This window comes from Physeter macrocephalus, chromosome 11 (assembly GCF_002837175.3).
Source record: "Physeter macrocephalus isolate SW-GA chromosome 11, ASM283717v5, whole genome shotgun sequence".
Taxonomy (NCBI): Eukaryota; Metazoa; Chordata; class Mammalia; order Artiodactyla; family Physeteridae; genus Physeter; species Physeter macrocephalus.
This window is the reverse complement of record NC_041224.1, coordinates 97420087-97432631: the sequence shown is the minus strand read 5'-3', so window position 1 is coordinate 97432631 and position 12545 is coordinate 97420087. Positions and strand designations below refer to the sequence as shown.

General features: G+C 39.1%; 1 protein-coding gene across 3 annotated transcripts in view; it reads right to left on the bottom strand.

Moving 5' to 3' along the window:
- Window positions 1–12545, bottom strand: part of INO80 (INO80 complex ATPase subunit) — a 136729-nt gene that overhangs the window by 82100 nt on the left and 42084 nt on the right. For all 3 annotated transcript variants that reach the window (XM_024134383.3, XM_028495459.2, XM_024134386.3), the window contains exons 8-13: window positions 8670–8723; window positions 6861–7064; window positions 3761–3956; window positions 2496–2563; window positions 1192–1401; window positions 625–705 (exon numbers count right to left, since the gene is read on the bottom strand). In XM_024134383.3, coding sequence (XP_023990151.1) covers window positions 625–705; window positions 1192–1401; window positions 2496–2563; window positions 3761–3956; window positions 6861–7064; window positions 8670–8723 — 813 coding nt within the window. The remainder of the gene's footprint in view (window positions 1–624; window positions 706–1191; window positions 1402–2495; window positions 2564–3760; window positions 3957–6860; window positions 7065–8669; window positions 8724–12545) is intronic.

Genomic DNA, 12545 nt, shown 5'->3' with positions numbered 1-12545 from the left:
TCCCCACCCGCCCTTACAGGTCCTAGTTTATATCATTCACAAAGCACTTATGACATACTGACTTGTACGTGTTGCTTTTCCTTATACTAGATGATCACAACTATTTTACTATTATTTAATTGGTATAGAGTTTTCTGCATTTTTCAAAATGCTTTCATGCATTTCTTCTCATTTAATTCTCACAAATTTCCTGTAAGGTAGATATTATCCCCACTTTGCAGAAGTGGAAACTAAACCTCACAGAGTTAAAGTGAAGTCAGGGCAAAAGAGGCTAAGTGAATTGTCCAAGTTTACACTACTAGTAAGCACAGAGCTGAGATGTGAAAGCAGGTCTTCTGATCTAACTAACTACAGTGTTTTTGCCACTACAATGGTGGTTCTCTACAGAAGTGGGAGATGGGGAATGAAAACACACATGCTTAGAAACTGTCCTAGTCTTCTTGAAAACCAGAATGTTTCACCACACTGTATCAACCTGTAAAGGTCTTGAAGGCAAGGAACAAGTCCTACTGTCTTGGTATGCTACAGAGTCTAGCGTACTGCTTGATAATGGCTGATTCTCAATAGAAAATGACCCTAGGATGGAGAGAGAGGAAGATGAAAAGACTGCATGCATCTACCCACCTCAGCCAGATGGGCAAGGAGGGCAATGCTCTGTACTGTCTTACCAAGTCCCATTTCATCAGCAAGAATGCCATTAATACCCTGGAAAAAAAATACACATAGTCAACACCTTTCACATTGCATTACACAGGGTTCAACTTACTGCCAAAATGAACTACCCAAAATGTCAGACTTGTTCAAACGAAAGTGACTAGAGATACCCAGATTCAGCACTATTACTACTGTAATGATTCCTTTTGCCAATGCCACAGCTACAACTCTGAATCATGAGACAAACACGCCAAAGCCAGTTTTTCAGCTAATCTAATCCAGGTACAAATGCAATCAGGTTTATTACTAAGACCACTTAAGACAAACTTTATACATAATACAAATAATCCCCAATAAAATCTCCAGGTTAGAAATATAGAGACATCTTTCTGATTCCTGTCAAATGATAAAGCTTTTTAAAAAGGATGAACTCTAAAACATTATCTTGTGCTCATTTCACAATACACTGAACCAACGACTTTAGGAAAACAGATAACAAACAAAACAGAGTGGGTATGACATAGTTCTAAAATTCACCTGTTCATAGAGATTTGCCAACCAATTCATGCCTTTCAGCTGATAACCTTTTAATTTGCCATTAAAAATTGTCGGCTGTGGAATATCCTCACCAGCCCGGATAGATGGGTTTGCCAGGCTATAACTCTCCCCAAACCCAGTGCCAGACTTGTTTGCTGCCCGTAGGGCAGCTGCTCGACTTTCTTTTGCATCTTCATCGAATGACCTTGTCTGGAAAATAAAAATATGTTAGAAGAAGTATATAAGAGGAAAATAATTAAATTCAAATAAAATTCATAATGCCAATATATCTAACTTGTGCTAGTTGGAACAAACTTTCTGATAATATAATGTAATATAATACATGTAAGCATAATACACTTGACTCTGGAAAAACATGGGTTTGAACTGTGTGGGTCAACTGATACATGAAGTTTTTTCACTAAGTATGTGCAAGAGTACTACTTGATCCTGTGGTTGGCTGGATCTGTGGATGTGGATCAATAGGTATGGAGGGCTGACTGTAAAGTTTTACAAAGATTTTTGACTGCAGGGTGGGTCGGCACCCCTAACTCCCAGAGTTACTCAAGGGTCAAGCATACATTAAAGTATATTACTAATATTTTAAAATTATTTTAACAATTATATTGAGAATACACTTTTGATAGGCGCTAAGCCATATTACACAATTACTTGCTTCATCAATGAATTTATTAAAGATTTGATATAAAACCTGTTTGACTGGTTGGGGTTGGTGAGGAATAGGTTGAGTTTGTCTCTATCCTTGACTTGGACCCTGTCAAAGTTACACAGGAGCTCCTATGCAGTATATTAAACTGTATTTTCCTTACCTAATTTGATCTAACTGCAGTTTCTTTCTGATTTCATTAAATGTCACTATATCATGAATAAGCAAGTTATTACTAAAGTGAAAGAAGGTGCTAACTTAGCAGTTTTAACACATGATATCACTTTCTTAACAAGCAACAGTGTGGACTTTTTCACTAAACAACCATGATGCATTTCATTCTGTATTACCCATGATTACCAGGGTGGACAGAAAAAAAAAATAGACAAACTTTCTTAGCATCAATCAACACATTCTTAAAGCTCAGACAAGTGAATGATCGTTTCCCATCTTTCCTCAGGTATTCCTCTATTACTCTAAAGTAAATAGAGACACACACACACACCCCCAACGCAGTCACATACACATGTACACATCCATTAATGTTTTTAACTGAAAATATGATTAAGATTAAAGGAAGACCACCTAAGTAAAGAGTTGTATTTCCAGGGCCCAACATTTTATTTTTAAGACTCACCCGAGCCTGATGAATATGGTAAGCATTTTCAGCATTCTTCAGGGCCTGGGCTTTGAAATGGTTACTATCTGAAAAGGGAAACGTGTAGATTATAACACCTCATTAACTGAGCTCCTTTAAGGATGCAATTTATACTAGCATATGTGGATCCCTGACGCCCACATTCTATTTATCCCTAAATTCACAGAGGGTGAGGGAGAAGAAAGACTCAAATTACTTGACAGAGGTAAGGACCTGGAAGTGGCAATGGAGGCAGAGGGCTGCCATGGTCTCTAGGAGCCAAAGCCAGCTCACAAAAGCCACCAGGAGACTGAGCCCCAGTCTCCCAATCCTGTGTTTCTTGCACGAAGCAATGCTGAAGCCAGGAAAAGCAAGACAATGAGGATTCAAAATTGTAATATAGGGGCTTCCCTGGTGGCGCAGTGGTTGAGAATCTTCCTGCCAATGCAGGGGACATGGATTCGAGCTCTGGTCTGGGAAGATCCCACATGCCGCGGAGCAACTGGGCCCGTGAGCCACAACTACTGAGCCTGCGCATCTGGAGCCTGTGCTCCGCAACAAGAGAGGCCATGACAGTGAGAGGCCCGTGCACCGCAATGAAGAGTGGCCCCCGCTCGCCACAACTAGAGAAAGCCCTCTCACAGAAAGGAAGACTCAACACAGCCAAAAATAAATAAATTAATTAATTTTTTTTAAAAAAAATTGTAATATATTTATACCGGGTGAAACTATTCCAAAAGAAGAAACAGAGACTGTGTAAATCCCAACATAATCTGAAGCACTCTCATTTTCTCTTATTCTTACTCAACATGATCTTGACCACTATTCTCTGTGAACTTCCTCTCAAACTTTACCCCAATTCCTCCCTCTCTGTGTGGTCACAAAAATACCAAAACAGTCTCTTCTCATGCTTTACGCACATCACCAAGAATCCTGTTACGTGAGAGATGATTTTCTCTAATTAGATCTGTTCACTGAATTCTTCTGATACCTTTTATTTCTACTAACAAATCAACAAAGTATTCCCAAATTTGCAAGATCATATAACCACACCCTTTCCTTTTCAAATTCTTTAATAAAAGTTTTTTATACGCTTATTTTATACAAACATTCACACTTTCCCTACTCCAATAAAATAAATCACCCTTTTGATCAATATTACCTATCAATCAAGACAAAACTTGCAAGAATTAATGATGAGTATAACCTGAGATATGAAAAAATTCTGGGTATCTCCTTCCTCCCACTCCTGATTCAGGACTCACCATAATCCTCCTGTGTGATGTTAACTACCACCCCTCCGCCAATGTCAATTTGTCTCTGTGTAGAACTATCTTCCAGTTTCCTTAAGATTTCTTCCTGGATCCCATCGTGACCCATGTCTCGTTTGCGACTCATGAAATGGGCATACAACTCTGTCTGGGTGATGAGGAAGTTCAGTTTTCGCTGCTGCCTCTTGGCCTAAAGGGGAAAAAAGATGAAAGTGAAAAGAGTCAAATCACCAATCACATACAAGGGTAGTGAACAGAATTCACTAAACCTATACATAGTTTGCAAACAATTCCTTTACAGATTCTTTACCTTTAGAAAGGTAAAAATTGCTAATGAACAAATTTTATTATAACTAAGTCAGTGATACTAAAAGCAAGAAATAATCTTCATTTATAGCCTAATAATAACCTATGTTTTGCTCCCCTTTACAAAATAAAATCTTTTTTTCCACTAGGCTTCTGTCTAAAATGCTTATTTCTTTACTATATTACTTTTCTTTAATGGCACTGAGATACCAACTAAATTCAAACAACATGCTTTACTTAATAACTTGGGTGATAAATACACGTGTACAGCTTTATTATTATATTTTTTTATTTTTTTTTCGGTATGCGGGCCTCTCACTGTTGTGGCCTCTCCCGTTGTGGAGTACAGGCTCCGGACGCGCAGGCTCAGCGGCCATGGCTCACGGGCCCAGCTGCTCCGCGGCATGTGGGATCTTCCCAGACCGGGGCACAAACCCGTGTCCCCTGCATCGGCAGGTGGACTCTCAACCACTGCACCACCAGGGAAGCCCAGCTTTATTATTTTTAAAAACATAAATGTGTCCAAAACTCTTCTTTAACACCAAAAGGCAAAATAAGTGATGAAGAGCTATAAATTATTCTGAAAGTCAATGCAGGAGGTATCTGAGAATAAGAAGCCCATGAAAAAAAGAAAATGCTCCCCAAAACAGCCTACTGTTCATCTGTGATAATGATAGCTATAAAACATGAATACAGACCAAATACAAAATCACAAACACATATACCATTTTTTAAAATATGAGAAAGCTAAATTCAAAGTGCCTCTGAAATAACCTAGTAAGAAAAATAATCATTATGTCAGTAAAAATCATTCTTCAAGATAAACAATAAAATGAGTAAGCAAATGATCCAAAAGACTGAATTATAGGAAATACAGCATACACAATAAATACCAAATCAAAGAATCATTATTCTGCATGAACTATTTTATAATAAAATTCATATGAAGTATACTTGATTTATCCTTGGATCCACCTCCACAAAAGAAAAACAACAATAAAATAAGGAACATGGCCAGGAAGGACATAAGTCCCAAAGTATGCTACACAAAACTAGACTTTTTTCCTTAAGGTTTTATAACACTTTAGCCAAATTCAGATTAGAAAAAAACTGAGAGTTTGAGAGAAAACTGATTTATTTTCATAAAGGATACAGATGTTCATGTTCTAAAGCTAAAGTACTGTCAAGAAAACCTTTCTAGGAACTTCCCTGGTGCTCCAGTGGTTGAGACTCCGTGCTTCCACTGCAGGGGGCACGGGTTCATTCCCTGGTGGGGGAACTAAGATCCGGCAAGAGGCGCAGTGAGGCCAAAAATTAAAAGAAAACCTTTCTAAATTAAACCATAAAAAGTAACATTTCCTTTAACCTTAAGGAAGTCAACTACTATGTGTCTAAATGAAGAAGAAAAATTAAGGGAACAAGGATACATCAAAATGTCTTAATTCAAAATTTCAGAGAAAAAGACACATAAGTCAACATAATCACAGATGAAAGTCTCATCAGTTAGCTATCAACATAATTGAGAGAATGTCTCACAAACCTAGATCATAAGCCAAGTCAGTTTCAAAACTTCAAGATCTGTGACTAACTCAAATGCCTCTAAACTCAGTAAGCAAATATTTCCATTAGCATCAAAAGTTTACTAACTCAATAATACAGTTTATCTTCCATGCAAAGAAACAAGTCACCCAGGGACTTAAGAGAACTGGGCAAAATCCATATTCCCCCTCAAAGGCATGAGACATGAGGGAAGACCAAGAACTCCAAAGAGTCTCCACGGCTCTGCTTTGACAGGAGTACTACCTATACCCGAAAGAAAACATTCAATCCTCTGATTCCCTTCCTTCTCCAGACCTCAACTGTCCTTCCACTCATCCCAATGGGTTTACCAATGGCAACATAATAACTCTGTCCTCTTAATCGCTCCTCTTGCTTCCCTGAATAATACTCTCAGCTGACATCAAGCTTAGCAAGAGAACTGACTGCAAGTTAAAACAGAAAAGTAGGTGGCAGAGGGTGGGGAGGGGGGAGGTGTCTCAGAAAACTGAACTAGTTGTCCATTGTCCCTATCTGGCCCTAAATTTGGCAACCAGCCCTCATCTTCCAACAAATCGAAATTACAGCCAGCATCTGGAACCAAGCCCAGACAAGCTCTAAGCTGTTTTCTTTTTCTTTCATTCCTTTTCTTTTTTTTGTGGAGGGAAGCTGGGGAAAGGTGTCCTCCAGAAATATTCAAAAGAATAAAGCTACAAAGAATAGAGGAAATGGGGACTTCCCTGGTGGCACAGTGGTTACGAATCCGCCTGCCAATGCAGGGGACACACGTTCAAGCCTTGGTCTGGGACGATCCCACATGCCCCGGAGCAACAAGGCCCGTGCGCCACAACTACTGAAGCTCACACGCCTAGAGCCCGTGCTCTGCAACAAGAGAAGTCACTGCAATGAGAAGCCCACGCACCGCAATGAAGAGTGGCCCCCACTTGCTGCAACTAGAGAAAGCCCACGTTCAGCAACGAAGACCCAACACAGCCAAAAATAAATAAAATTTAAAAAAAAAAAAAAGAGAGGAAATGAGCATAGAAGAGAGGTGAAGGCCAGGAAGAGGGGCTTACTAAAAGAATAAAAACAGAACTGATTTACTGGACTAAAATTTCTATACTCAAAGTTATGTCTTAAAATATTTTTTCAACCATTTCATTGGTTAGATTTATAACTTACGAAATGCTAACCAATCTCTTAATATGGCTGCAGCAATTATGGTTTTCAAAATTTCATGCTATTGCCCTACCTCCCGCATTTCTTCATCCAACTTCCGCTGCTCCAAGGCTTCCTTCTCTGCACGTTTGCGGTGTTCCTTCTCCACCTTCTCATACTTCTTCCAGTACAGAAGCATTTCCTTGGTGAGGCGGCGAGCACGAGGTAAGGTCTCCTTACAGTTTTTCTGGGCCTGCAAGGCAGCTCGACGCACCTCCTTCATGCATTGGTGGGCGAGCTGCAAGTGACAACAATGTTATCACAATGGAGGAGGACCAACACCGGGGCCAGTTCTCCCTGGACTCTAAACCACAGCATCCCTCAACCTGTTCAGGGCATATAGTCCTCCTATGGCCACATCTCTTTCTCCCTAATCTGATTAACATCTCTATACAGTCCTGTGAGCCAGTCCCAGACCACAAAGTAATATCAGGGATGAGAAATCTACAGACACATTGCCTTAGAAGATGGAAAAAAAGTATAATAACCTAAGATGTTCTGGGAAGTTTTGAAATATTATCATACACATTAATAATAAAAGCTTTCAGGAATTCCCTGGCGGTCTAGTGGTTAGGGCTCTGCACACTCACTGCTAAGGGCCCAAGGGTTCAATCCTTGGTTGGGGAACTAAAATCCCACAAGCTGTGTGGCATGGCCAAAAAAATTTTTTTAATAATAATAATAGCTGTCAGTGTTTATTATATGCTAGGCACCATTCTAAGCTTAACATATATTAAACTAATTCATTCTCCACAAAAACCCTATGAAGTTGATATTTTATATATAGATGAGGAAATGAGGATGAGTAACTAGCCCAGGGAAACGCAACTAGTAAGGTTACCTCATCTAATTCTCACAATACCCAAAGACAGTTGCATTAACTCCCTCTAAGGGAAAAGTATTAATACCATCATTTCTTAGATGAAGAGACTGAGCACAGGATGACTGCATGATTAGCCCAAGGAATTAACAGTAGGCTATGGTCTTACCCCCAAAAATTTGAAAACCAGAAATGCGAGGAAGAGCAATTTTATTTTTAAAATAGACTGAAAAAGAAACGAAATTGAGTTATTTGTAGTGAGCTGGATGGACCTAGAGTCTGTCATACAGAGTGAAGTAAGTCAGAAAGAGAGAAACAAATACCGTATGCTAACACATATATATGGAATCTAAAAAAAAAAAAAAAAAAGGTTCTAACGAACGCAGACGTCACCACCTAGAGGGGTGCGATAGCAAGGGTGCGAGGGAGGGAGATGCAAGAGGCAAGAGATATGGGGACATATGTATATGTATAACTGATTCACTTTGTTATAAAGCAGAAACTGACACACCATTGTAAAGCAATTATACTCTAATAAAGATGTTTTTAAAAAAAAGAAAAAGACACAGACGTAGAGAATGGATTTGAGGACGCAGGGTGGGGGAAAGGTAAGCTAGGACGAAGTGAGAGAGTAACTCTGACATATATACCCTACCAAATGTAAAAGAGATAGCTAGTGGGAAGCAGCTGCATCGCACAGGGAGAGAGATCAGCTCGGTGCTTTGTGACCAACTAGGGGGTGGGCTAAGGAGGGTGGGAGGGAGATGCAAGAGGGAGGGGATATGGGGATATATGTATACATATAGCTGATTCACTTTGTTATACTGCAGAAGCTAACACAACACTGTAAAGCAATTAACTCCAATAAAGATGTTAAAAAAAATAGATTGAGAACATTTAGAAACTCTCTTAAGTACTATTAGATTAAGTATCAATAGGTCACAAGAGACAAGAGCAGCAACCATAGATCTAAATAATTAGAACACATTCCAGCAAAACATAAAATGGGAAATATAATCGTACCTTGCGGCTATTGGTGAGAAACAGGTTACGAGCTGAAGCTTTCTGCTTGTTGGCCTAAAACAGTTAAAAACAATACTTCATTTAGGATTCTTTTTTTAAATACAATTGTGTAGACTGGCACCGTACTTTACTGATCTCCTCAAAGATTAAAAAATAAAATGCCAAACCAAGCGTAGTCAAAATACATTACTTCTTTCAATTAAAATAAAATACATTACTTCTAAGAGTCACCCAAATGTACCAACTCAGAACCACACATAAAGCTCCTAAAGCCTCATTAAAAAAATAAACTGGTGTTGTATCTGCCTTAAATTGAGTCTTCTGTATCCTTCTGGAAAGAATTTAAGCTATATTTAAGGCTTGAAGTGAACTAGGAAAATGTAACAACATACCCTAATCCTAGCACCACCCTTATTAGAACACTGCTTTCTAGGGCCAATATGCAAAGAAGCTGAGACAACAGGGCACTCAGATACAAAAATCATTAGAAGAAAGGTAAACTAGATTCTTAGTTTGTGATTCTAGCCCTACCTCCAGCCAAGGCAAACCCAATGCCACTATTGCTTAATTTTTACCACCACTTGACCTCATCTTCTTCAACAAAAATTCCAAGGCAGGGGCTTCCCTGGTGGCGCAGTGGTTGAGAGTCTGCCTGCCGATGCAGGGGACACAGGTTCGTGCCCCGGTCCAGGAGGATCCCATATGCCGCAGAGTGGCTGGGCCCGTGAGCCATGGCCGCTGAGCCTGCGCGTCCAGAGCCTGTGCTCCGCAAGGGGAGAGGCCCGCGTACCGAAGAAAAAAAAATTCCGAGGCACACCTAACACAAGATGACTCAGCAGCCCACAACTAAGTTTCAAGCTGCTTATTATGTCTACCACTTCAGTTAAAAAAACTAGCTTCAATAAAGAAACCTGATTTTAACCATGATGGTCCATTTATTTGATGTGGGAAAGAAGAGGCAGAGCTGAGTGGCTCTCTATTAAAGAGATCTCCCCCAGACTGTAAAGAAATGATGGGTCCAAGTTATACAAAGGGCCTAAAAGCCATTTCTATAATAATCCCACCTCAGACTGTCTGATTAAGGGAATTTTTAGGGCTTTTAACAAAAACTTTCTCTAATTCTAAAGCAATTATTGCCACTTTAAAGATAAAAATCTCAAATATTCCCACTGAATTCCTTATCATCAGAGGGCATCATCTGAAGCCTCTTCAAAGTATGAAACAAGTTTTTCTGTAACTTTTCCCATCACGAATGTTCATACAAAGTCAACAGGCACATGAAAAGGTGCTCAACATCACTAATTATCACAGAAATTCCGTCAAAACAAAAATGAGATATCACCTCACACCTGTCAGAATGACTACCATCAAGAGGACCACAAATAAATGTTGGAGAGGATATGGAGAAAGGGAACCCTAGCACACCGTTGGTGGGAATGTAAATTGGTACAGCCACTATGGAAGACAGTATGGAGGGCCCTCAAAAAACTAAAAATAGAACTACCATATCGTCCAGCAATTCCACCCCTGGGTACACATCCAAAGAAAACGAAAACACTAAGTCAAAAAGATACACGCACCCCAATGTTCATAGTAGCACTATTTACAATAGCCAAGATATGGAAGCAACCTAAGTATCCAACAACAGATGAAGAAAGAAGATGTGATACACGCGCACACGCGCGCACAGACACACACACACACACACACACACACACACACACACACACCGGAATATTACTCAGCCATAAAAAAAGAATGAAATTCTGCCATTTGCAACAACGTGGATGGACCTAGAGGGTATTATGCTTAGTGAAATAAATCAGAGAAAGACAAATACTGTATATTATCACTTACATGTAGAATCTAAGAAATAAAACAAACAAATGAATATAACAAACCAGAAACAGTCTCATAGATATAGAGAACAAACGAGTGGTTACTAGTGGGAAGAGGGAAGAAAGGGAACAAGACAGAGGTATGGGATTAACAGGTACAAACTACTATGTATAAAAAATAAATAAGCAACAAAGATATATTGTATAGCACAGAGAACTTAGCCAATATTTTATAATAACTTTAAATGGAGTATAATGTATAAAAATTTTGAATCACTACGCTGTACACCTGAAACTAATATTATAAATCAACTATATCTCAATTAAAAAAAAAGAATGCTCAAACATATACTCTCTCTCCAGAAATATTTATTAATTGCTATGGAGGGAGGGGAAGTAATCGCACAGTACAGAGGCACCATCATACTAAGGGATCAAAGCTAATATCACAATATAGGAACAGATGTGTCAAGTGCCTCCTGATGAGATATGTCAAGAACATATCACTCTCTAGTAATATTGCCAAAAATGCATAATTCAAATCTAATCCCAAGGAAACATCACACAAACCCAAATTCAAAAATATTCTACAAAATGATATACTCTTCAAAATAACAATGTCAGGAAAGATGAAGGCTAAGGAATTGTTTCAGAATAAAGGAGATTAATGAGACATGACAATTAAATGCAACATGTAGTCCTAGATTGATTCAGGGGTGGGGAAAGTGCTATAAAGGACATTATTGAAACAAGTGATGAAATATGAAAACCTATGGGTCAGATAATAATTTTTAATACTGCACTGTGGTTGTGCACTAGATGATTTCCTTTTTCTTTGGAAACACACAATTATTAGCAGTAAATTTAGCGCAAAATCTCAAACTAACCCTTAAAGTGAGTGAGGAAAAAAGTACGCATTTATATGGCAAAAGCAAATGAGGCAAACAGGTGCTAAATATGAGTAAAAGATACATGGCAGTTCCTTGCATTATTCTTGCCACATTTTTTCTTTTTTTAAATTAATTAATTTATTTATCTATTTTTTGGCTGCATTGGGTCTTTGTTGCTGTACGTAGGCTTTCTCTAGTTGGATCATATGGTAGTTCTATTTTTAGTTTTCTGAGGGACCTCCATACCAATTTACATTCCCACCAACAGTGTGCTAGGGTTCCTTTTTCCCCACATCCTCTCCAACATTTGTTATTTGTGGTCCTTTTGATTAACAGCCATTCTGACAGGTGTGAGGTGTTATCTCCTTTTTGTTTTGATTTGCATTTCTCTGATGATTAGCAATGTTGAGTACCTTCTCATGTACCTGTTAACCATCTACATGACTTCTTTGGAAAAGTGTCTATTCAAGTCTTCTGGCCATTTTCTGATTAGGTTGCTTTTTTGATACTGAATTGTATGAGCTGTTTATATATTTTGGATTTTTGTTTTGTTTTGTTTTGTTTTTGCGGTACGCGGGCCTCTCACTGTTGTGGCCTCTCCCGTTGCGGAGCACAGGCACCGGACGTGCAGGCTCAGCGGCCATGGCCCACGGGCCTAGCCGCTCCGTGGCATGTGGGATCTTCCTGGACCGGGGCACGAACCCGTGTCCCCTGCATTGGCAGGCGGACTCTCAACCACTGCGCCACCAGGATATTAATCCTTTGCCAGTCATACCGTTTGCAAATATCTTCTCTCATTCTATACATTATCTTTTTGTTCTGTCAATGGTTTTCCTTGTTGGGCAAAACCTTTTACATTTAACTAGGTCCCATTTGTTTACTTTTGCTTTTATTTCTTCTTTTGCCCCAAGAGACAGATTCAAAGAAATACTGCTACAAATTATGTCAAAGGTTGTTCTGCCTATGTTTTCTTCCAGGAGTTTCATGGTTTCAGACCTTATCAGATCTTCTTAGGTCTTTAATCCAGTTTGAGTTTATTTTTGTATACGGTGTGAGGAAACTGAACTAACTTTAGAGTTATGGAAAACATGCAAAAAATAGTAGAGTTCCCTTACTACTCCCCACCCACGCTTTCCCTAATTTTAGCA